Source organism: Lonchura striata, chromosome 4, assembly GCF_050655825.1.
Source record: "Lonchura striata isolate lonStrDom1 chromosome 4, ASM5065582v1, whole genome shotgun sequence".
In the NCBI taxonomy this organism is placed as follows: Eukaryota; Metazoa; Chordata; class Aves; order Passeriformes; family Estrildidae; genus Lonchura; species Lonchura striata.
Window position 1 is genome coordinate 56592978 of NC_140706.1, and position 24203 is coordinate 56617180.

Sequence of the window (24203 nt, forward strand, 5' to 3'; positions counted from 1 at the left end):
CCGAGCCGGTGGAGCGGCGCGCGGACTCGCTGCAGGTGCGGGGCGCGGCGGGGCCGCCCGGAGCTGCAGGAACAGCGCGCAGGGAGAGCGAGGGAGGGAGGGAGCCCCGCGGCAGGCGGCTCGCGGGGTGCGGAAAGTCCCGCAGCCTGCGTGGGAAAGGGAGCTATGGAGCTGCTGCGCCCCGTGAGGAGCGGCGGTCAACGCTTCTCCCCCTGTTCTGCTGAGGGCTGCGCTCAGAACTGCAGATAACCAGGTATAGTTTTGTCTCCTCCTCGGAGGCGTTTTTATCTGTGATGAAATTCAAACTTTTACTGCTCATAAACAAACTACGCGTTGATGCATCTTGAAGAGAGCAAGTGTCTCCAATGGGAATTACTCGTCTTGTGGCAAGACTTCGCGTACGAAAGCAGTAAAGCAGTGTGCTTTCGCGAGTGCCAGCGCCATAGGGTGCTCTTTAGTCCTCCAGTAAAAAGAGGAATCGTGCAAATTCCCGTTTCCTACATCACACTGGAAGTCTGTTCCTTTCAGCTCCACTCTGATAGTTACTTTATTACTAGCTTTGTTGAGTGACAACATACATCAACATTATTTCAAGGATTAACACAGTTAATAAAACTGTTTCTTGTAAACTGTTTGTTTTCCCTTTGTTTTGGCTGAGTCCTTGATGTATCTACAAGCAGAGAAGTTTCAAGTATGGTCTTTGACTATTGATGGGAAGCTAACTTGATTGCCTTTTCCTGGAGTGGGTGTGTGGTTCATAGATGCTAGGGATGGTTGGATTCCATATAGATTCCTATAATGCTAAAGCAATACAAGTACCTCTTATTCTTAAATTTTGCAATAGTTACCAGGACATGTTCCAGATGCATTTGAACTGCTATTTCTGTACAATTCCATACTTAAAAAGTAGTTGTGCTTATCTCTTACAAGAGTAACTTTTTTACCAGGAAGGCTGTCCTACCAAAGCTTAAAATTTTCCAGCAAATGCTTAAAATGCTTAAAATTTTCCAGCAAATGTTAATATAATCTAGAGTACATTAAACTTTCAGAAAAAAGGTATTATTTGGTTTACAAGAGGTATTATTCAGTTGAGTATTTGACTCCTACTTTTTTTCCTTTAACTTTTGTGGCTATGAGATGATGTATATAGAATTTTTTTTAATGTATAGTTGATTACATGTATAATTTTACACCTTCATGTGCTAGAAACTTTCTTTTGTGCAGCTTGGGAATGAAATCTTTATAAGTAAGTAATCTGCATCTTGCTTTATTTTCCCTTTTATAGAATGTGGCTTGATGATGTACCTTTTAAATAACGAAAAGTGTCCAAATGCAGCCTATGTTTTGCAGGGAATGGAGGAAGACAGCGATAAGAGCACTTATTCTACACTTGAGCAATTCACAGTTCATCCACTAAGGACATAAAAGTAGCTGTGTTACTTTTGTGTAGTGTAACTTGCCTTAATAGAAGTTTTTAATAAACAGGCCATTATTATTGTTAACCTTTTAAATTCTGACTTAAGTCTTGGGATGTCCAGGTGCAGTAGCCCTTGTGGAAAAACAAATCCCCTTTCCACTGCCTCCCCACTGGATAGATATTGGATTTTTAAAATAATAATGGGAAGTATCTAACAAACATCTCTGGGTTATTGGCAGTTTTCCAGGGAAACAAAATTAGGACACTAATAATTGCTCAATACCAGAAGTGCAAACAGGGAAAAACATTTGATTTGTCAGTGAAAATATGTGAAAAGGTTTAAGTCTGTGACAACTGTTTGGCAATAACTTTGCTGAAAGAAATAAAATACTTTCCTTGCCAATAAAAGATACAACTTCAGCCTAATTCTATATGCCATGATTTTGGGATTGTCCTGATGGAAAACAATTCTTCAGTTTTATTAGAGTCTCTTTACTGAAACAATATATAGAAGAGGCCATGCTTTCAGCTTCTGCCAAAGGCAGGTTGTTACAGGTCGCTGTATTCATGTACACGCACACTGCAGCAGTTACAATCCTGCAAGTCATTGCTAAGAAAAATCCTGCACTCAGCAACATATATCAAAATGAACAGGAGCTGGAAGCTACATGATGTATATTTTTCTGAGAATGCACGTAAAGTTGCAGGGAGAGATGGTTAAATTGTGGGAACTGGAAAGAAAAAGTGGATGAAAGGATGGAACTGCTTCTTCAATGCCCAATGAAGAGAAATTTTCTGACTTCTGGGCTTGCAATTTTTTAAGCAATGATTGGCCGTATTTAATCAGATTCAAAAGGATCCACTTGCTTGCTGCTGGCAGAAACCACTGAATACTGATTCTGAATGTCACAGCATGCGGCAAATTGCATTAAACAGGCTGTTACTGTAGTGTCAGATGGCTGAAGTAAGCATAGCAAAGGCTGATGGCTAACCTGCTGGAAGATGGAAGAAGCTCTCTTATGTTTTCATCACCAGTAGGATACTACCAGAAATTAAAGATTACACAGCAATGGAGAGAGGAATTGATGCAGTAGCATGAGAACTATGTGTAGAGTTAATGAATTGTCTAGCATGCCTTTCTAATCAAAAGAAAACAGAAGCCAAATGATGCTGTTTTGTTTGGAATACAGGGATGAATGAGCAATAAATCAATATATTTGCCAAATATATTTGGATAAAATGTGACATCATATGTTTAAAAGGGAAAGAAGGATTTTTTTTAGGCACAATCAGGCCGTGACTGGTTAAAAGAATGTCATGGGTCCTTACTGGTTTCAGTTTTCAGTAACCAGATAATATTTCAAACTGCTAAACAGACAGAAGGAACATTTCCAAGGAACTGTGACTGGTAATGAAGGAATATTTCATCATTACAATTAATAATCAGAAGATTTACAGATAAGGAAGACCTCTGTCACTTAACCTAGATCAGACAATGTGTCGTACTCCAAACACATCAAGAATGATACCTCATGACAAATAACAATTATGTGCCACAGAAGCAGAAAGAGGTTTATTCGCCAGAAGCTACAGGGCGCTGTGTCAAACCCCCTCCCTTCTGAATGTACAGGGAGAGATGGTAAGCTGGGGACACAGCAATAACACAGCTCTGGTTGCTCAGCAACAATTGCAGCTTTTTACTGTAAGTGTGTGTTAAGCAGGCACTAGCAGTCCTGCTTTTTCCAGAAATGCTTAATTTAGCATCAAGGAGCCAATTCCTCTCTGACATGGTTGGAAGACGTAGGCTGCTCATGTATACCCCAAAAAGCCCAGTATAACTGTATAACTTTGCATTATTGCCACTTTAGTGGAATTGAATAGGTTTTGGCATTTGTTTATGTCATGTTGAATTTTGCAATCTATACTTCCTCTATTGCTAAAGTTACATAAAGGAAAATGTTTGGTTATTGGAAAATAACTGGTTTTGCTTGTTGGTTTCTGAGTAGATATTTAAAATACCTGAAGGGAGTGTTGAAGTGGGGATCTGGGCTTGAACCACAGTGAAAGAGATAACACTGAACACCTTCTGCCCCTGTTCAGTGGAACTGCTAATGATGAAGCTAATGCTCTGGTCCAGTTTAACTGCACAACAGAAAGGGGCATAATACTAATATTCCCAAACTCCCAGTTTTTCGAAATAATAGCATGCCTCTCATGTTGTCGTGTTCCTGTGGTACCCAGTAGATTGCAGGGTGTCATGGTTTAACCCAGCTGGCAAGTAAGGCCCATACAACAGTTCACCTACGTCTCTCCTTGCACTGAGATGGGGGAAGAGTATTAGACTAAAAGTGAAGAAACTTGTGGGTTGAGATAAAAATGATTTAATAAGGAAAATAAAGTCCTGCATGCAAGCAAAGCAGGTTAAGGAGTGCATTCACCACTTCCTATAGGCTCCATCACATGTAATGTGATTTGGGAAGGCAAACAACATTTCTCTGATTGTCCCTCCTTTCTCCTTCTCCTCCTGCTTTATATACTGAGGATGATGCCATGTAGTCTGGAATGCCCCTTAGGTCAGTTGTTGTGGATGTGCTCCCCAAGTCTTTTGTTGGTGGGGTAAGAAAGCCTTGGTGCCGGCTAAGCACTGCACAGCAGTGACTGAAACATCCCTGAATTATCAACATTGCTTCCTGCACAAATTCAAAACATGGCCCCGCACCAATAGGCAGGGAGAAATTTGCCTCATCCAAACCCGGCACAGAGAGTATTAGGAGATCTGGATTAAAAGTGAACAAAAAGGCTAAAATGCAGAGAGTGGCACTTGACATTCCTTATGTTGTCTAAGATTAAGGGCAGGCTGAGTTACAGAAGACTTCTTGGAGGCTATTGCAGGACAAAAAACCTCAACCCTCTTCACCTACTATTTTGAATACATTTTGTCCTCAAGTATCTATTCTATTTGTACACAAATCAGGTGTCTTTCTGCTTATCTAAGGAAACAGAAAGGAGATGCCCTCTCTGAGGATGTTTGAAGCATTCAGAACTCCTAGAAAATCTGAAGACGCTGCTAATGTATCATGAGAAGAAAAAGAAATATTAGTATATTGTATGAAAATATTAGAAACTTCAGATTCTTGGAGCAATAAATCCATCATGTTGCTGATTTTGGAGCTCTGTCTTTCAATCTGTGCACCAAATAATATTTTCCTATTCAGTTTGTGATTCCTCTATTGTTGTTGTGACTAGCACCTATGAATGTAATTGTTGTTACAGCAGGTTGAAGAATGGTCTAAATTGCAAATTTTAGACTAACTTAAATTACTTCAATTATCAGAATGTAGAAGAAGCTGGGATTTTTTGACTGAAATATGGGACTCAAGCCTTTGTATTTTAGATAATAGTTTACAAAAAAAAAAAAATACCAGGTTTTTCCACAGCATAGAACACATAGTGTTCCATGAACACAAAAAATTTAATGAAAAATCAGATTTTTACTATGGAAGTGTTTTGTTTAGCAGATAATGGAGGGTGGAGTATTCAAGCTCCAACTGCTAAGGGATTATGAGATCATAACTTGGGTTTGTGATCAGGTGCCAGAAGTCTGAGTCAGTAGTTTCTCCTGCTTTACCATTTTATTCCTAAAACTCTATATACCAAAAGCATTTAAAATGTCTAGAATGGAGAAAATAACATGCATTCTGCCTCTCATGAACTTCATTTGGCACGTTTTAAGATGCAAAAATGTAAAATGTGTAAATTGACATTTCTCAAATCTATTTATAATGGTCATTAGTTTAATAAAGAATTAAAACTTCCCTTCATCCTGCTCTGAGTTTTCTTTTTTCAAAGTTTTTTTACCTTTTCAAGAAGAATGCTTATTGTATGTGGTAAACTCTTTATTAATATAAATCAGGTCAAGAAGCACAGAACTCCTTTGTATGAAATAATTTATTTTTCTCTTGGTTTTCTATGAAATGCTGTGTGTTTACAAATGATGTATAAATGAAAAGATCTTTCTGCAAGTGCGGGATTTGTCATTTTCTCTTCTTCCCCCCACATCCCCCCTCCCCCTGCAGTCCCTTGTCCTGACCCTGCATTCCCTTGTCCTTCCCCCTCACCATGCAGTCTGTCCCTGCCCCCCCGCCCCCGCTTTTTCCATCGTGGTCCCCAGGGTCTCTGGGGTTTCCCTGCCCCTGTTCCCTGCCCTTTTCCCATTGTCCGTGGCTCAGGCTCCCCCCTGCCCCCGGCACGAGTTATAACCAGCCCCTGGTTGGTGCCCCGGTGGTCTTGGGAACACGCTTCTACAATAAACACGTGTTTTCACCCGAGCCCCATGTCGTCATTTTGTCTGTTCCCGCGCTAGAACCAAGCCTCGCAGAGCCGAAGGGGAGAAGTGGCCACTGCCTCTCCCCTCCTCCTGCCGTGCTCCCACAGGCGCTTGCCTGGAGCCGGTCCCGCATGGCAACAAATGGTAGCAGAAGATGGCTATTTCCATCAATTTGTGAGAGTGGGGAGAGAGAAAGGAACTCTGCTGCCATAAGAGCTCTGCAGATGCTAAGAGGAGTGATGCGCTGGGCGGAAAACAAACCTGAAGCTCTGGGGACCCTCTTCCATCCTCGCCAATGTGTTCTCTATCCCGCCCGGGAGCAGCCACGCTGCGGGGGGAGCTGGACATCAGGGGCCAGGAGCCGGATAGACTTACCCAAGGAAAAAGTGGACAGTTTGGCAGTGGCTCGATGGACTGAGCTCAAAAAGTGGCCCGTCAGGGGATGGCATTTGAATGGAGACCAGAGGCTGACAGCGGCCGAACGCAGAGTTTCATGGACAAGCTCTGGTTAACAGGAACACCTAGGCTTCTGGGAGAGCCAAACTGTGAAAGAATACATCCTCAGTTCAGTGCAATTTTCCACCACCGAGGAGAGAGATAGAGATTTCACCGCCTGAGCCCGGAGGGTAAGTTGGGTCAGAGCAGGGTGGGATCCTGGCGGGTGGCTGAGCTACCTTTTTTTCTTTTCTGAGTTTTAACCACCGTCCGCATCCAGATGGGGGCTGTAGCCTTGCATGTCCCTGGCGGCCGGGAGGCTTTTTCTTTTCCAAGGAGGACGCAGCCTCGCTTGGTCTTTTTTGGGGTAACTCATACTGGAAAGCTCCTTCTCTTTCTCGGAAAGCTGCCTTTTCTACCCTCTCCTCCCTATTCTGGGCTATGGGGGCAGGGGGGGTCGAAAGGACACCAATGGGACAGAATTGTAAACGGCGACACGTCAGCTATAGGAGAATTGTTAACATCCTAAGAGAGGCCCTTCACATCCATGCATTTTGTCGGCTTCCAGCTGCGTTGGGCTCCTCTCCTGTAGTTTTCCCCTTCAGCTTCTGTGAAGTTTCCCCTTCCCTTTTCCCCATGGACTTCCCCAAACCTTCTCCCTTGGGGATGGCAGTGGCTGAGCTGCCCCAAGCGCCCTGCCGGACACTGTTATCCTCCCTTAGGGGTGGCATTGGCCGTGCCTCCCCGGGTGAGATGCAGTGCACCCAGCACCCCCTCCCAAGATGGTGCTGACCATGCTACAGGGATCCCATTTTCCCACCTTGATCCTTCTCTTCTGCCCACGTTTTCCCGCCAGCCCCACCCCTCCTCCAATGGCCCTGCACCCTCCTGCAGGGAAGCCAACCCCTATTAGGGGGGAGGTGAGGTTGGATTAATCCCTCAGTCCTTCTTCTGGCTCCCTCTCTGATGGGAGGGATTGCCGAAGGGGCCCCTCCATTAGAGGACCTCCCTTTGTAAGAGAGCTTTCCCCTTTGCTGTGGGGGGGCCCCCTTTGAAGGGAGTGGAGCTGGAAACCCGGACCTGGGCTCCAGTGGTTTTTTTCCCCTGAAACAGTGGTGCCCAGGTTCACCCTCTATCCCATCTCCTAAATGTACCTTGCCCAAAGTTCTCTTATTATTTTGATACAAGTTTTCCCCATTGCTTGTGATAATTTGGAAATAACTTCTTGGATTGAGTTATACCTTATAGAAGGAAACATCATCCTCTCTAATTGCTGCCCACAATGCTATGCCAACTTCGCAATCAAATAATCAAATTGGAGAAACCACATTGCTGTTCGCTGCCTGCTTCTGCTCTGCTAGAATATGAAAACCACAAGCATCGCATCATGAATCCTACTTTCATCCTCGATACAGAATGTGTTTGTGATAATTTTGTACCCTTTATCTTAAATTGTAATGTGGAAAAGATTTTTGCCCTATTCATTGTAACTATGATTGGTGTATCACTTTCTGATATCTCTTTGTAACATTGCTAATTTGTTTTTACCTCAGAACTCCCTTTCCTTTATGTAAATTCAAAAGATTGAGCTGCGAGATTTATAATTTTCTCTTCTTCCCCCCACATCCCTCCTCTCCCCGCGGTCCCTTGTCCTGACCCTGAGTTCCCTTGTCCTTCCCCCTCAGCACGTGGTCTGTCCCTGTCCCCCCCGCCTTTCCCATTGCGGTCCCCGGGGTCTCCGGGGTTTCCCTGCCCCTGTTCCCTGCCTCTCGTCCCATTGGCTGTAGCTCAGGTTCCCCCCCACCCCCGGCATGGGATATAACCAGCCCCCAGTCTCGGGAACACACTTCTACAATAAACACGTGTTTTCACCCGAGCCCCGTGTCATCATTTTGTCTGTTCCCGCGCTAGAACCAAGCCTCGCAGAGCCGAAGGGGAGAAGCCGCTTGCCCCGAGCCGGTCTCACACGGCAACATACAAGGATTTATTAGCAGGATTTTTTTAGCTGATGGCATTCATTGGCTGTAAAGATGAAAGATTTATTTTTTGAGGGAAATGTAAAAACCAGCAGAATGGTGGGGGAGAGAGTGACAGTGCTCTCCACCAGTCTGGCCAGGAAATGGGTGCCTGCTGAGCACTCTCTTAGACTGGCCTGTCTATGCCTCCAGTGCAGCATGTGGCAGGGATAAAGATTAGGAATGACACTAGGCACTCTCTTTTCCTTGGGACTTGTTCAAACTCCCTATTATGACTTTATTGGAGTATGCCAATCAAATGTAAACATTGCTTACTAGTTTTTAAATCTCTTTCCACCCATGTTATCCAGTAATAGTCATCAAGCATCTCTATGACCATTTTCCACTCTGTTATGTTTGTTTTTTCCTAATGTAATCTATCAAAGACAAAAAGCAAAGAAAAGAGGAAGTGTGGAAGGGTGATCTTTTTGCCAGAGTGAATGACTTCTTATATGCATGGCAACAGCACTTTAGGGGTTTGCAGATGCAGGCCACAGGGAATAACAACACAAGAGTATTAGCACCGGAACAGCAAAGGAGACAAAAAATCCTACCCACAGAGGCTCTGGAAAACAGCTTGGGTGCAAGACTACAGAACTATAAACCTTTGGTGTTATTGAGGTGAAAGCACCTGAAAGTACCATGCCATAAGAAGTTTTCAGGTTTGTTGGACTTTAAAAGCTGAAGTTCAAATCTACTAAAATACATTAAGGGATTGTAACAGTCTCAACAAAACAGTGAGCTTAGCCTTTACCTGTGGTGGGGTTATTTTATATCCCTCCCAGACAATATGAACAGGCCTCTGGACAATTATTTAACTATAGTGAAGTGGGAATTCCTGCTAAAAGCTGAGAAACAAAGTTTTCAAGATTGTTGATTTAGCCACATGCAGACAATGCAGTAGCTTTGGGGAAAAGCTTTTGGAACCTTACTTTGTTTTCTCAGGAGCACTGTTAAAACAGTATTCAATTACAAGTCATTTTAAATCTTAAGAAAAATGTGAATAAAGGGGTTTGGATATTACCTTCCCCCTGCCCCAGCTTGCTATATTGCAGTCATGGGATCATGGTTGGGGAAAAAGGCACTGGAAGTATTAAGTGAAAGAGAAGTCTCAAGATAATGGTTTGTTAGGGGAGAGCCTCCAGAGGTCCAGTAAAGGTAGTAATCTAAATCTTAGGTTCATCAATAAATAAAAAAAGTCACTTATTCTTGGAGCATAGAGAAGTGCCTTGTTAGAGGATGACTGGTTTCAGAAAGAATGAAAGAATTAGTGTGGAAAAGAAATGGAATCTATGGCTTTGTTTATTACCTTTTTATTTCTCCAGAGAAAAAGAACCAGTATGAAAGCCAACAATACTGCATTGGCTGGTGGGTAAGCATTATGTTCTTCATGCCATTGCTGCTACTATTAAAAATAGCCAAGTGGTTTTTTTTTTGGTTGTTTTTTTTTTTTTTATTAGTCAAAGAATTGGGTAGCATGAATTAAATATACTTAGTTGCTGCAGCTCTGTTTAATTAAAGTTTTATTACACTTAAATTTTAAGGAAATGAGCAGGTAAAATTTGCATTAAATGAAATCTTGTTTGGTTGTAAATAAGCCCAATAGACTGAAAAATGAGTAAGGCATTCTTAATGACTACTTGGAAGTAAATATTAATTTAAAATGTCATAACCTTACAAAATAAAAACACTTCCCCCATCACTTTCTACATTTTGAAAGCATGTGTGGAAGAATTTAATTTCTTTTAGTTGTACATGTATTAGTAAATTAAAGGAGAGAGAGAAAACAAAGAAGGTATTTTACTTTCAATGCTTTCAAACTGAAGACTTCTTGGATGAGCTAGTAACACATCTGGACAAATATCTCTTCCTGAGTTATTGTGGAAGAAGTGGCATGCAACTTCTATTTTTATCTAATGCATCGCACTCTTTTCAAAGATGGTCCAGTAGGCAGACCTCAAACTAAGACTGGTAGGAATGGTCCAAAAGACAGCTGGAGGTTTAAATAACTTCCAAGTGATTGGAAAAAACCAACAAGCTACTGAACTGTTTTAATGAATATATTGTGTATACCCGGGTGATACAGTACAGTGGAAATTGTACTTTTTTATTAAAATCTGTAAAGGCATAGATATGTAGTGCACAAGTTATTTACCTCTTATTTGCTATACGGTCAAACTTTTATGACCGGACTGTATCTTAAAGTTTTTCTCACCCTAAATAATTCTATCACTTAGTACTAATACATCATGTCTCAACTGTGGGTTGGCTTCTGTCTCTGGAGCTTAAGAAGTGCTTTTCTCGTTACCTGTAGGTCAAAGGAGTTACTCTGTGAGCTCAGTGCACCTGTCAATGGAGATTTAAAAAGCTGTAGAGCAGTTTAGTTCAGTTGTGTCTGAACAACTTTAGAAAACTTTAAACGAGTGTGGTGAAAAAGCCTAAATTCAGCACAGCAATAGATCCTCTCAAATATTAATATTACTAAAAGGGCAAGAAAAGGTTCCATATCTGTTTGGTGCTGGCAACTAAGGTTATGATAGTTCTGGGACATGGATCAACTTGCAGGGCCTGAATCAAAGGCCTTGTCTGACACCCATTGATAGCCAGATTAAAATGTGAGCTTTTAATTGGCAAATTTTATATTTGGCTATTCCATTAAAAGCAAATTATCCAAATGAACATTTTGTTTATAGTGCTAAGCTACCCAGAAACATCACAGGTACAACCAAGCTTTTAGTTATTGATTTACTTACATGATATGCATAGCAGAAAAAAAAATCAGGCATGTGTCTTTAAGGCTTGTGCTGCTGAATCCCCTTCCAACTCAAGTAAATAAAGGGCAGTAGAACAGAAAATACAAACAACTACAAACATCACTACCTTCACTTAAAAGGATAACAAAACAGCTTGTAGAAAGTAGTTAATATCTGTAAAAGTATTGCTACCTTAGAAGTGATAAATGATATAAATAATGAGTTTGCCCCGCCTCCCATGCTGATTTAGAAAAAGTACAAATAAATTTTTTGACCTTTATAGTGATAGAAGAAGTCGCATTTTGCACAAATTTCTATTTCATAATCTAATATGCCTAATATGGAAATGTTGTTAAAAACTTGTCTCCAGTAATCTTTTGTATTTTTTAGACTGTGCATTTATCTCACACTTAATGCAAAAGGAAAATTTTAACTAGTTATGATTATGACCCCTTAAATTAGGATGATTACTAATTTCTGTATGTTAGCCAGTTGCTCACAAAGGTAGAAATAGGCTTCATGGTGGTAAATGATTGGTTCAGAGACCATAATTGTGATATGAATTTTGGTTTAGATTTGTTATTTTTCCATTTGCTTACACTGAATTTTCATTTGCCATTCTAAAACATCATAGTTGCTCAGTCTTGGAAGATTCTGTAATTCTTTGTGCTCCTCCTTATTACCTTGAATAACATACTTTTGTCTGCAGATGTCACTCTTGTTGCTTTTCCTTTTTTCACTTGACTGCGCAGATGCCTGGAGCGCTCCACTTTAACACTCTTGCTGTAAGATCTAACTATTGATTTTTTTTCCTATCCTCTCCATTCCAACATTTAATCAAGTCTCTATCCTTGAAGGTAATTTCCCTCATGCTTTTCCTAAAAGCACTTGACAACTGATCTTTCTGAAACTTTATTTGCAAATTTGTATAATTTAGCTCAATCTTCTTTTTACTAATGGTTATTAACCTCTTTACTGAACCTCAGCAGTTCATGATGAGTGAGTCTCTCTTTCACAAAACTCTTTTTGGGTTTTCCTTTGGAAATTAAATCATTTGAGCTGCCTCTTAATTATATGCTTTAATATAATGCCTGTTACTTTACCTGCCAAGGCTTCCTCGTCAGGTGTTTCTCATTCAGCTAGCCCTAAAGGTGTGCATTTATTTTATTAGCCAGTGCCCAGTCCTCTGATATTGATGCAGAGTACATGTCACATTAAGAAGTTTTACTCTTTTGTCTGAGCTCCTTTGCAATTTTTGGGCTTCTAGCCATCTGAGGCATTAATTTTCATTCATTTAGAAAAAAATGACAAGTTTTTTTTTTTCTTTTTTAGCTTATAAACTCATAATCTGGCCCCAGTATATTGCCTCATTAATGGGAGGTTTCTGTGAAGAAAATACTGAATTCTGCAGCAAAAATATATACAAATTTAGTACTCGTCTATTGATTTCTTATAGAATCATAGAATGGTTTGGATTGGAAGGGATCTTTAACAACATCTAGTTCCAACCCCCTTGCCATGGGCAGGGACACCATCCAGTAGACTAGGTTGCACAAAGCCCCATCCAGCCTGACCTTGAACACCTCCAGGGATGGGGCACCCACAGCTTCTCTGGGCAATCTGTTCTGTTGTCTCACCTTCCTCACAGTAAATATTTTCTTCCTAATGTCTAATATAAATCTAACCTCTTTCAGTTTGACTCTTTTCCCCCTTGTTCTGTCACTACATGACAGAAGTCAAAGCCCCTCTTTGTCTTTCTTGTGAACTCCTTTCAGGTCTCTGGAAGGCCACAGTTAAGTCACCCCAAAGCATTTTTTCTCTTCTGGGCTGACCAAACACAATTTTCTCAGTCGTTCACCATAGGGCAGGTGCTCCATCCCTCTATTTAATAATCTTGTTGGCCCTTCTCTGAACTCACTCCAACAGGTCCATGTCTCTCCTGGGCTGATTGCAGCAGTGCAGGTGGGATCTCACCAGGGAACGGGGACAGAATTCCCTCCCTCCCCTGTTGCCCACACTGCTTTGGATGCAGCCTGGGACACATTTGGCTTTCTGGGCTGCAAGAGCACATTGCTGGGTCATGTCCAGCCTTTTATCCAGCAGCACTCCCAAGTCTTGCAATGCCATGGTTTTTTTAAGACATTGTGGGAAATTTCCTATTATTGTGGTGCACCATGGCAGGGATCTCATTATCACCACTTTGTATTTCTTAACAGATATTATTCAGTCTGCTTCATCTTGCCTAATTACATCTTTGTCTAAGTTGTCAGGTTATAATTTATCTGTATTTTTTCCATGTCTTTGTTGTTCCAGCTTTTTGGAGGATACCTGCTGGCTTTTGCTCTACTTTTTAGCTATGCTGACTGGCTAATGCTTTTTCTCAAATTTTTCCGTGGTAGAAGCTGTGCAATTGCACTCTTTTTTCAGTATGGTGTTATTAAATAGTTTGCATGTTGTCTGCCATGATTTAATTATTTTGGCGGTTATTTCTATATCTTCTTACTTTTAGTGGTTCCCCAGTTTGAAGATGCATTGGCTTTTTTAAAGCTTTTGTTAGTGCTGTTGTGATGACCCACCCTTAAGAGGAAGGAAGCCCCTAAGATTTGTAAATGCTCTTTGGTCAAGAGGAACAAAAAAATGTGAGTCTGCAGACAATTAGAAAATTTTATTAGTAAACTACACACTTGGATGGAAATTGGTGTGCAAGTCTCTGACCTATTACATTAACACCCAACAGGGGTTTGGATAAAAGAGTGTGGCAGAAAGGGCAGAAAAATTTTAAGAGGGAGAGATTAATTAAAGAAGAAAATGAGAAAGTAAAGGAAAAGAAAGAGGAAAAGCAAGAGAAATTAAAGAGGGAGAGAAGAATTAAAGAAAGAAAACAACAGAGAAAAAGAGAGAAAATGATCATCACTTCTGGTTCCAGCATGGATCCAACAATAAGAATTGATCTAGCTGTGTCAGTCCACCAGTGAGACATGCAGGGTCCTGGGGGGGCACTGCCCAGGCTTGGGAAAGTACCTTTTTTATGGACAGGTTTCTCTCTTTCTATGTCAGTTAGTTATATGTGCAGGCCATTCTGGAAAGGCATTGGAGGGCTTTGGGGGTCACTGGTGTCTCATTCCCATGTTATAGTTCATGCCCACTCATTGCTGCACTTGTGCTGTACTGTGTTGTGGTTCCTTCTCGGGGAAAAGTGCTGCTCTATTTCAAGTCTGGCCTTCCTTCTCCAGCAAAGGAGAAGTTCTTTCTCACGATGTGTTAACATATAAATGGACACCACTCAGGTTGGTATAAGACCTGGGTGGAGTGTGGGGATGCATCACCACAATGCATCTTGTCACCAGTCAGGTTCTCTGGGCCTCTACAGCTGTGAAATTGTTAAATTTTGTATTTTGTTTGAACGCTAATATTTTGAACCTGATATTGTGCCTTTTTAGGCACTGAGGCCTTATGTGTTTTTGAATTATGAACTTTCTATTATCAATGTCTAAAAAATTAGTATCAGGATTGCAATCTGAAATGGTATTTCCTAGGTGTATATGAATACAGCTGAAGTTACTTGCTGATTCTGTTCCCTGCCAGGGGCGCCCCCCTTGTCACTGTCAGCATGTCACAATCAATATTTCCAGGCTAATTAGGCAGACAGTAATATCATATGCTGTGTCTATCTTGTTTGTGACTGAAACTTTATACTGTTGGGTTCTGGTTGCCTCGCTAACTTGTTTGAACACTGAAATCTTTTAAACCAATGTTTAAAAGTGCACATTTCCACATTTCCTATGTAGTAAATACCTTGATGTATGGCACAAGGTACCAGTGGATACCCTCCTTAATGCCAGTAGTTTCTAGTGCTATTGTTACAGCCATTTTTTAGTTTGATCCCCCAGCTTTGTTCCTGGGACTTTTCCTGCTTAGGTAAAAGCAGTTATGTCCTTGTTTTAGTTTTCTGTTTTCTCCCACCTTGTTCAAAAAGACAACATTTTACTGTTCAGCCTTTTGCTATGGCTTGCAGTGTGACAGGTGGAACCCTCTGCTTTATCATGTCATTAGCTCACTCCACACAAGTGAATATGTATTTTGAGAATAAATGGCCTTTAGGGCCTGATAATATTTCTTCAGTCTAGGTTTAAAACTTCCTCTCTAATATTTAAGAGTAAAAGCCACGAAGTTTATCCAAATTGTTTCTTCCAAAACCATTCCTTTTATTTCAGGAGTGTTCTCATCTTCCAGTGAATCTGGGTGGACCTTGTTTCTTTCCGGGTGTTCACTTGCATGCTGAGAATTTATCATTCTCTTTAGTCTGCATTTCTAGGGATATTGAAGATCTGATTGATTTGGCTAGGGATATATGAAGATCATGAGGTAGGGTATTTTTTGCCTTTGATCCTTGTGCTGGCTAAGATGATGGGTACAATGTCCACATAATTTGAAACAGGAAAGAGAAGGTATGAGGTTTTGTAGTTCCTTAAAATGGAAAATATATATCTTCCATGGTTACCTGAATGGCAATTTTCTGTCCACACATCCTGTTTTTCCTGGTAAACAGAAGGCTAATTATTTATCTGTCAATTATATAATGATGTGTTTTATCTTTACATTTTATTTTGTTAGTGGTGGATCAAATAGGAAAGCATAGCCTGTGAGAATAAATGTTTTGCCTAAAGTAGAAGAGGGAATTAGACTAGGACTTCCTACATGGTAGGCTTGTTCTTTAAGCAGTACTATTTTTCACATAAAATCCTTGTTGAATAGCAATGTAACACGGTTAATGTCTTAGTCATATCTATTACTTCATCAAGCAAGTAAGAAGTGTAATTTTAAGCTATGACATCTTTTCTTTTTCTCTCTTTTTTCCTTTTTTAAAATATCTTTGAGATGAAGATATTAGGTGGCTGACAAATTGTACACTTGTTAGATATTTTAAGACAAAAAGCATTTTTTTGGAATGACAAGTGATCTATGTGCCTACTAGTGCAGGAAATGACTAAATAAATTAAAGTTTTATTTTTTCTCAGCAGAGCAGTTAAAAATCCTTGCCTTCAAGGTATTAAAGCCTCAGTGCTATTTGACTTTGTAAGCAGCTCAAAATAATGCCTACCTTTAGCTGTGGTTATTAGCATTGTAGCTGTATCAAGAGAATGCAGCAGAGTAGAATATCCTTTGCTTTAAGTTCCTCCAGTTAGATTCAGTGTAGATTTTCATCTGTGATTTGTCAGTGATCATGTCTGTAAAGAACATTTCAATTGCAAATTTTATATTGATTATTTTGTGAAAAAAAAACATGAAAGTCATGTACACTTTCAGCTTTTAACCACTAGATGGTAGCTAACTACTATCTCCTACTCCTACTATTGCCCAGTAAAAGCCCTCGTTGCCAAAACTGTGCCATGTAACACTAAACACCATAGAATCTTAGAATATACTGAGTTGGAAGGGCCCCATCAAGATAATCGAATACAACTCCTGGCCCTACTCAGGAGTCATACCATGTGCCTGAGAACCTTGTCCAAATGCTTCTAGAACTCTGTCAGGCTGGTGCTGGGACCACTGCCCTGGGGGGTTTGTTGCAGTGTTTAGTCACCCTCTGGGTGAAAAGCCTTTTCCTGATATCCAACCTAATCTTCCTCTTACTGAGCTTCAGGCAATTCCCTTGGGTCCTGTCACTTGTCACCACAGAGAAGAGAGCAGTGTCTGCCACTCTTCCCATCATGCTGTGGGGATGGAGCCCTGCAGAACCCCACTAGTGACTGATCTCCAGTCTGATGTTACCCCATTTACTAATTTTGATACTGAAACATGAACAAAGTCTTTTGGCATTGAGAAATGAACTTTCATAATTCCTAAAATAGTAGAACTCATTATTTTAGTTTGAAAAATGTTTCTCTGACACAGTTGATTGTGTGCTTCATAGTTTTTTACTCATCTGCACAGCAGTAATTTAATTTACCCCAGATCTGACTTAATACTTTGGTGGGTGCAGAGCAGAGCCAAGGTTAGCCAGAGACATATGACAGACTAAAATTATTCTTAGAATTTTCAGTTATAATACAAGATCCACATTAATGTATACATTAAATTATTAAAATTAATCCAACTTCACCATGGATCTTGCACACCTGAAGCATCTGGAGAGGAAATGTGTTCTTCAAATTACAGATCTGATGGTATATCACCAGCAAAATAAAGGTAAAAGAGGAGGTTTTTATCTAAAGTTGGTTAAAATCTGTGAGAAAACTCTTTTTTTTCCCAAATTATAAAATTGTTTCTATAGGTCAAATCTGGTACTGGGATAGAACAAAGAGTCTTTGTTAAGCTCTGCCTCAGCAAGAACTGTTCTGGTCAAAAATCTGAAAAAAATTGACCTGGATTATTTGACCCGTTTACATAGCCATTATATGCTATCCAATCTAATGCTCTAGTGGATGTAAAGCAAATTCCTAAGGCAGTATTTTTATAGCAGTTTAAGTGGCTCTGCTGGAAGTCTGGCTTTTGACCCGAGGACAGCAGTGACCTGATGACGGCAGTTAAGCACTGTCTCAACCACTTAATTATTTTCCATTTTCTTTTATATAACTTAATGAGATGGAAGATCACAGGAAGTTAAATTCCATAAACTTCAATGATCTCTGAATAACTCTAACCAATATCAGTGTATAATCTAGTACTGTAAATGCAGGCTGCCCCAAAGGTTCTGACGATATATTACAGCTGCAAGGAGAGTTTCTGTGTAGGGTAATGGTTTGTGATTATTTGGTATTAACACATATATGGGCTTCTTTCATGGGTTATATTAATCCTAGTCACGATTGACAGTCATTTTAATTCTAAAAATGTCACATTCCAAGTTACTTAAATGGCTGAGATTTCTAAAGTTCAAAGGCTATTTGTTTTTGGAAATGATAAATGAGCTGACAGATACTCTGTTAGGCTTGCCATTTACAAACAAGGAAACTAGTTGAAGATGGGGAAGTTGAGAGAAGATTTATCTTCAGGTGTGAGAACTCCGGGCTTGGTCTGGGGTCTCGTGTGGTGATAAAGTCTCTCCTCCAACCCGTGCTTCCAAAGAAAAACTCTGCAGTCTCCTGTTGTTTGGTCTCAAGGCAGTTTATTGCAAGTTACCTAAAAGATTGTCTTCTCGGGCTACGGCTGCTTGGTCAGTGGCCCCGGCAGAGGCACACACACACCTTGACATCCTCTCTGTCTGCTGTCTTCTTCTTCTCTCTCCCTGCCCAGGGCTGCTGCTATCTTTTATATTATATATTATGTATTACATGTTTACAGTTTTCCCCCAATACCTACTACCTATATTGCAAGGTGCTTTTCTACTCTAAACCAATCTGTGAGTGCCAACATCACCAAGAACATGGAGGTAAGGAAGAAGAAGGAGGAAGAACAGGATCAGCCCACTTTCCTCCATCTTAGAATTTCTGACCCCCATGTACAAAGTAAAAACCCCCCTGTACAGGTGCTAAAACCCCCCTGTACAATACTAAAAAAAATTCCCATCTGTTTTGTAACTACTTTTACTATACTATCTAACCCTTTGTGACTGCTTGTTCCACCTTCAAATTTGGTAACTCATTCCATGGCTCAAACTCAAAATGACAGCTGTTTTCCAGCTGTCTTCCAGGGTCTAAAATGCTTCTGACCAAGTCCTGGAACCTCTAAAAATGTCTGAGAGACATTTTGAGTTCCAACATTCAGGGATCATGAGATTGTGGAGCTTAAAACCCTGAAAGAACCTTGGACTTTAGAACATCAGATTTTTGACTTCTTAAGGGAATCTTCTTGGTGGGAACCTGTTGCAGAGGATAGATAGATATGATTGTTATTTTAGCTAGCCGGATGTCACTTCTACCCTTGGATGAATCCTGGAGTGAAATGGACTATTCCATCCCACCCCGCAAAAGATTGTGGTTCATCCCGCACCTCTGTACCTGCCCCTAAAACAGAGTCTGTAACCCCATTGGCCCATGCCTTGTCCCAGCCCACCTGGGAGCCCCTAATAAGGGGGCTCTGAGCGGCCATGCGGCCTCTTGGACTTCCTCCCTCTCTTGGACTTCCTCCCTCTCTTGGACTTCCTCCCTCTCTTGGACTTCCTCCCTCCCTGGGGCTTCCCCTCTCCTAAACCCTCCGTTTCTATCTTCCCCTCCCCCATCCTCCTAAGCCCAGCCACGTGCTACGCCTGAGAGCACGAGGCTTGGGCATCCCTGAATTCTCCAATAAATCTCTTCCCCCAAGAGCAAGCTTCAGAGATCTCTGCCTCCCTACACCCCCAACCGTGCAAGAGGAGCTTACTCTTCCCACAGGAACCCATGAAGGACTTCCCTAGTAGGAAACAGGACTGAAGAAATCTTTGTGACCTGCAAGCATAACATCATTGGAACACACAGAGAGGCCATTCAATGTGCAGAATGAAGAGGAGACCTTGTAGGAGGCCAGCATGGATGAACACAGAGGATATGAATACAAACATGCAAAGTTCCTTAGAAGCTTGAGACGAAGTAGGATCAGGGACACCCAGGAAGGATATAGGCACAATGTCTGAGTTCACAGAGATAGGGTTGAGAAGCTCAGCTGGTGTTCAAACTTGTGAGGAGGGCAAAGGGAAAATACAATGTAGTTTTTAAATACACTGGCAGCAGAAGAAAATGTAGGCCCATTGCTCAGGGGAACAGGAGACTAAGGAGCAAAGAACATGGGAAGGCTGAAGTTTTCAGTGACTTTTTAAATCAGTTTTCATGAGCTGGCTTTGCCTTCTGGCTCTTTTAGACCTTCAAACCTCATCGCATAGTGAACAAAAATGAGGGATTATCTGTGGTAGCCAAAGGTAGTGTTAGGGAGCACTTAAGCCAATTGGTTGTATAGAAGTCCATGGGGGCAGATAAGATATACCTGACGGTCCTGAGAGAGGAAACCAGTGTCATTTTGAGGCCCATCTCTCTTCAAAAGGCCACAATGATCTGGGGAGGATCCTGATAACTAGAAAAAGACAAATGTTATACCTGTCACAGAATCAATTGGATTGGAAAAGACCTTTGAGGTCATCAAATCCAACCTATGTCTGAACACCACCGTGCCAACTAGATCATGGCACTAAGTAACACACCCAGTCTTTCTTAAACACCTCCAGGGACAGTGACTCCATCAGCTCCCTGGGCAGCCCATTCTAATGTCTAGTCACCCTTTCTGTGAAGAAATTCTTCCTAATGTCCAACCTAAACCTCCACTAGTGCAGCTTCAGACTGTGTCCTGTTGTCTACGAAGCAGAGAAAAAGGAGGATCCTGGGAATGGCACAACAGTCAGCTGCTCCTGGTAAGGTTGTGAAGCAAACTGTTCTGGAAGCATTTCATGGCACACAAAGCACCAAGAAGCTGATTAAGAGCAGCCATCATAGATTTACCAGTGTCACATTCTTCATGAGCAGCCTGATTGCCCTCTGTGGTGAGATGGTAGGCTGTATAGACAAATGGGAAGCAGCAGTGGTGGGCACTGAGAGAACTCTGCTTGTTTAGCCACAGGAAGAAAAGGCTCAGGGGAGATCTTATTGCAGTCTATAATTGTCTAATGAGAGGGTAGAGAGACAACAGAGCTAAACTCTTGATTAATGCTTCATTAAGGTTTGTGGTAATGAGAGCCAACATACGCAAACTGGAACGTGGCAGATTTCAGCTAGATGGGAGCAGTCTTTATGCTGGATGGTCAAGTTATGATCGGCTCAGTTATGTATCTCTAGAGGTTGCACAATTTCCACCCTTAGAGATATTAAGTCTGCAAACATCTCTGAACAATCCACTCTAATGGGACCTGCTCTGAGCAAAGGACTGGTCTAGGTAACTTTTGGAAATTTTTAAAAATTCTCATAGTTTTGTGATTCTATAAGTTATTTGCTATGAATTAATAGCATTTTAGGAGAAAGATGCATGATTTTTAGCTGGTTTTTCAAGAGATAAAAGTAAGGGTTTTTTCTCCTCATTTTTTTAAAAAGAACTTTTATTGCTGCAAGGCAAAGTTAAGCCTATTGAGCTGAGCTTTTACTTTAGAAATTGTATACATCATGCAAATAAGTATAGAACTACAGAATGGTTTTGGTTGGAAGGAATCTCAAAGATCAGCTGGTCCCAACATCTCTGCCATGGGCAGGGACACCTTCCACTGGACCAGATTGTTCAGAGCCCCATCCAGCCAGCCTTGAACACATCCAGGACTGGAGCATCCACAGCTACCCTGGGCAACCTGGTGCCAGTTCCTTACTACCCTCAGTGAAGGGCCTGCTGTCCTGCAGCTTAAGGCCATTCACTCTTGTCCTGTCACTAATATGCTGCTGTGAAAAGTCCCTCCAGCCTTCTTTCAGGCCCCTGTTAGGAAATGGTAGGTGATGGAAGGTCTCCCCAGTGTCTGCTCTTGTCCAGGCAGAACAGCTCTGGCCTTCTCAGCCTGTCTTCACAAGAGAGCTTCTCCAGTCCTATGATCAGCTTAGTGACTCTCCTCTGGAATCTTTCCAACAGAATGTAAATAATTAATTCCTCAGTGGTTTGAATATATCCATAGGAATTAACTTTATATGTAATATTTAATAGCATGTTTAATTTTAAACGGTAACACTGTAAAGGGTTCAGAGAAATCTGTGGATGTTTACTTTTTACCCTAAATGTAATTTTTCAGTCTTTCTCTTTGAAACATGTATGCACAACTGGATTTGACTACAGTAGGTGGGGAAAATTTAGATAATGCAGGGAAAATGGTTTTTACTTGTGCTTTTTGTCAATGCTAAGGTTGACAAGTGCTTTTAGACATTGCTCATATTGATATGAGTGGAAGCAGAAATATTTAGAGACATTTTAAGCCAGAAATAGCTGTAAAATGTCTGTTTTATTGTTACTAATACTGGATAATTAGATTGTTTTTCTTGGCCTTTTCAAGAGGACATTGGATTATGTTCAGTCACTGAAGTGGAAAAAAAATTAAAGCTCTTTTAGGAGGAAAGAACCCTAACATTTCTTGCTGAAGAAAAATTTCTGTATTAAGCAACCATTGTACAACTGAAAAATAAGTATAATTTAACATACTTGTATAAAAGCATGAATAGAAAACTCAGTAATTTACCTGTAGGTAAACATATTTAAAAGTTGCTTGACTGTTGCTGTATATTTAAACAGTCACCTATGACAAGGAAACAAAGATGCCTGTTGACACAAGGATTGCTTCAGAAGGCTAAACACAAATCAGGGAAGCAGTTGTAAAATTGACTTTTGCAAATACTTATGGTGCCCTTGAGTATGATGAATTGTATCCAACTGTTTTTTTATGTAAACAGTATCACCTTAACAACACTGTGGTTGGTAGCAGTAGCTTTCAAGGCCTAATCTATAGGCAGTAAATTCTGGTGGCTAGAGGCCTCTTGTTTCTCTGGTAGTGCAACTTAATTTTCTAGCAATTTGTATGCACACTAGAACTGACTTTTAAACACAGAGATAAGGTTAATAGGTGCTGGTTTTTTAATGTCATTACTATATTGTCCAGAGTTATTTTGGCATTGCTACTGAAAGGAAAGAAACAAGTGCAAACAAAAGGTTGGGGGGAGTACAAAATGATGAATGTAGAAGCTTTCCCCATGGATTAGGGCTTGTTCCTGAAAAACAGTGCTTGATGCTTATATTGAATAGTACAATGTTTCGAGCCGGAAGAAAGCAACTTTGGAAACAAAGCATTGGCAGAGTGATAAAGGTAAGGAAAACTGAATTTTGAATCATGTTTAGACTAATAAATATAGAATTTGAATAACGATGTGTACTGAGAGGGGAGGGCACAGAAAAAAAGTGTTTTAAAATAGGCATAAGTGGATGATGTTAGTTGCACAATTTGTTTTGAAAGGCAAATTTGCACTGGGAGGTGTTTATGCATTATGCTAGTGCTGCTTGTATCTTGCCCAGATTGTTGCAATGGTCTGGTAATGGTATAATTTCACAAATGCTATATTAGTACACTAAAGAGTTTTATATTAGATGTGGCAACAAAACATGGGTTGACACTGCCATGAAGGAAAATAGAAATGTAACTTCACTCTCCCCATACTTCTAAGATGGGAATAGAATTTTGAAGGCAATATTTAGCATTGAGAAACCACAATAGACTATAGAAGTCATTAAGAGACTCATTTTAAAAGCTGGTTATCTAAGCAAACTGTTCCTCAGTTAATGCAATGTGATGACATGTGCAGAGCTCTAATTTTTGAGGTTTAAGAGTTAGATAAGGGAACTGCCCTAATTCTTTAGGGTTTGTATTTTTTTGGAAAGAGGAAATAAAAACATTGAAACTTGAAAATTAAAAACTCAGGGTGCTTGAAAATATTTGAAATGGTGTGCAGTTTACATTTGATGGGAAATTCATGAGCAAGGCTTATGTAACATAAAAGATCTTAGCAAGTTAAAGGAGAGACAAAGGAATTCCACGCTGGTTAAATAAATTTTGAATAAGAGTAAATTAACAATAAAACATTGTTACTTTTTGACTCTTTCACTATTGAACTTTGATTTCAGCATGTTTGAATTCAGCATTGTGCAGTATTCTGACAACAAAATGTGTCATTTGCTGGATAAAGAGTGTTCAGAACAAGTTTTGTCTTGTGTGCATATGCCTTGCATACTAAACAACATTCTTGCTAACTCTATTCAGGGTATCTGCATCTGTAGCTACAGTCTGTAATGGAGAAGCTGGCAATAGTCAATAGCTGGTTTCTAAACCTGTTGTTTCAAAAAATGAACCCCTTGCATCTCTGAGTTGTGCTCTTTTAGTACCTGCTGTTTAAATATATATACTTTTTTAGCAGCTAGGAAATATTTTGAAAATTTAAATTTAATCTCAAATTATTTCTTAACACTAATGGTGAGATGTTTATGGGTTTAGGTATATGAAAGATAGATTTAGGAATCTCTTCCTTTTCTTGCTTCAGGAGAAGATGTCTATTGAAATTAGTTTCCTGTGCCAAATTGTTAGTGTTTAGGATTAAGGAATTTTAAGGTTTTATGTGACATAAATCAAGCTACATGTTGTAACTGGACTAATCACCAGAAAAGGACTTTTCAGTTAACAAGTTTAGCTTTGGACCTTCATCTGCTGTGGGACTGTGTCATATGACCTCTCACACCTTCATAACCAAAAGTGGTTAAAGAAACCCAAACTAACTTGGCTGTGTTACCTGTGTTCTTTACATGAAAAACTGAGCTGAAGCTGTACTATAAAAAACTTAGAA

The 24203-nt window shown here is 40.4% G+C and overlaps 1 protein-coding gene across 4 annotated transcripts in view; it reads left to right on the forward strand.

The window, feature by feature from the left end:
• The first annotated feature begins 279 nt into the window (after window positions 1–279).
• The window catches only part of LOC116183603 (dynein axonemal heavy chain 5-like), a 57374-nt gene continuing 33450 nt past the window's right edge, over window positions 280–24203 (forward strand). The window contains exon 1 of one of the 4 annotated variants that reach the window (XM_085579164.1): window positions 280–22678. In XM_085579164.1, the coding sequence (XP_085435290.1) occupies window positions 22601–22678 (78 nt within the window). In that variant the 5' untranslated portion in view covers window positions 280–22600. The remainder of the gene's footprint in view (window positions 22679–24203) is intronic. The other 3 variants (XM_085579162.1, XM_085579161.1, XM_085579163.1) reach the window with 3 other exon arrangements.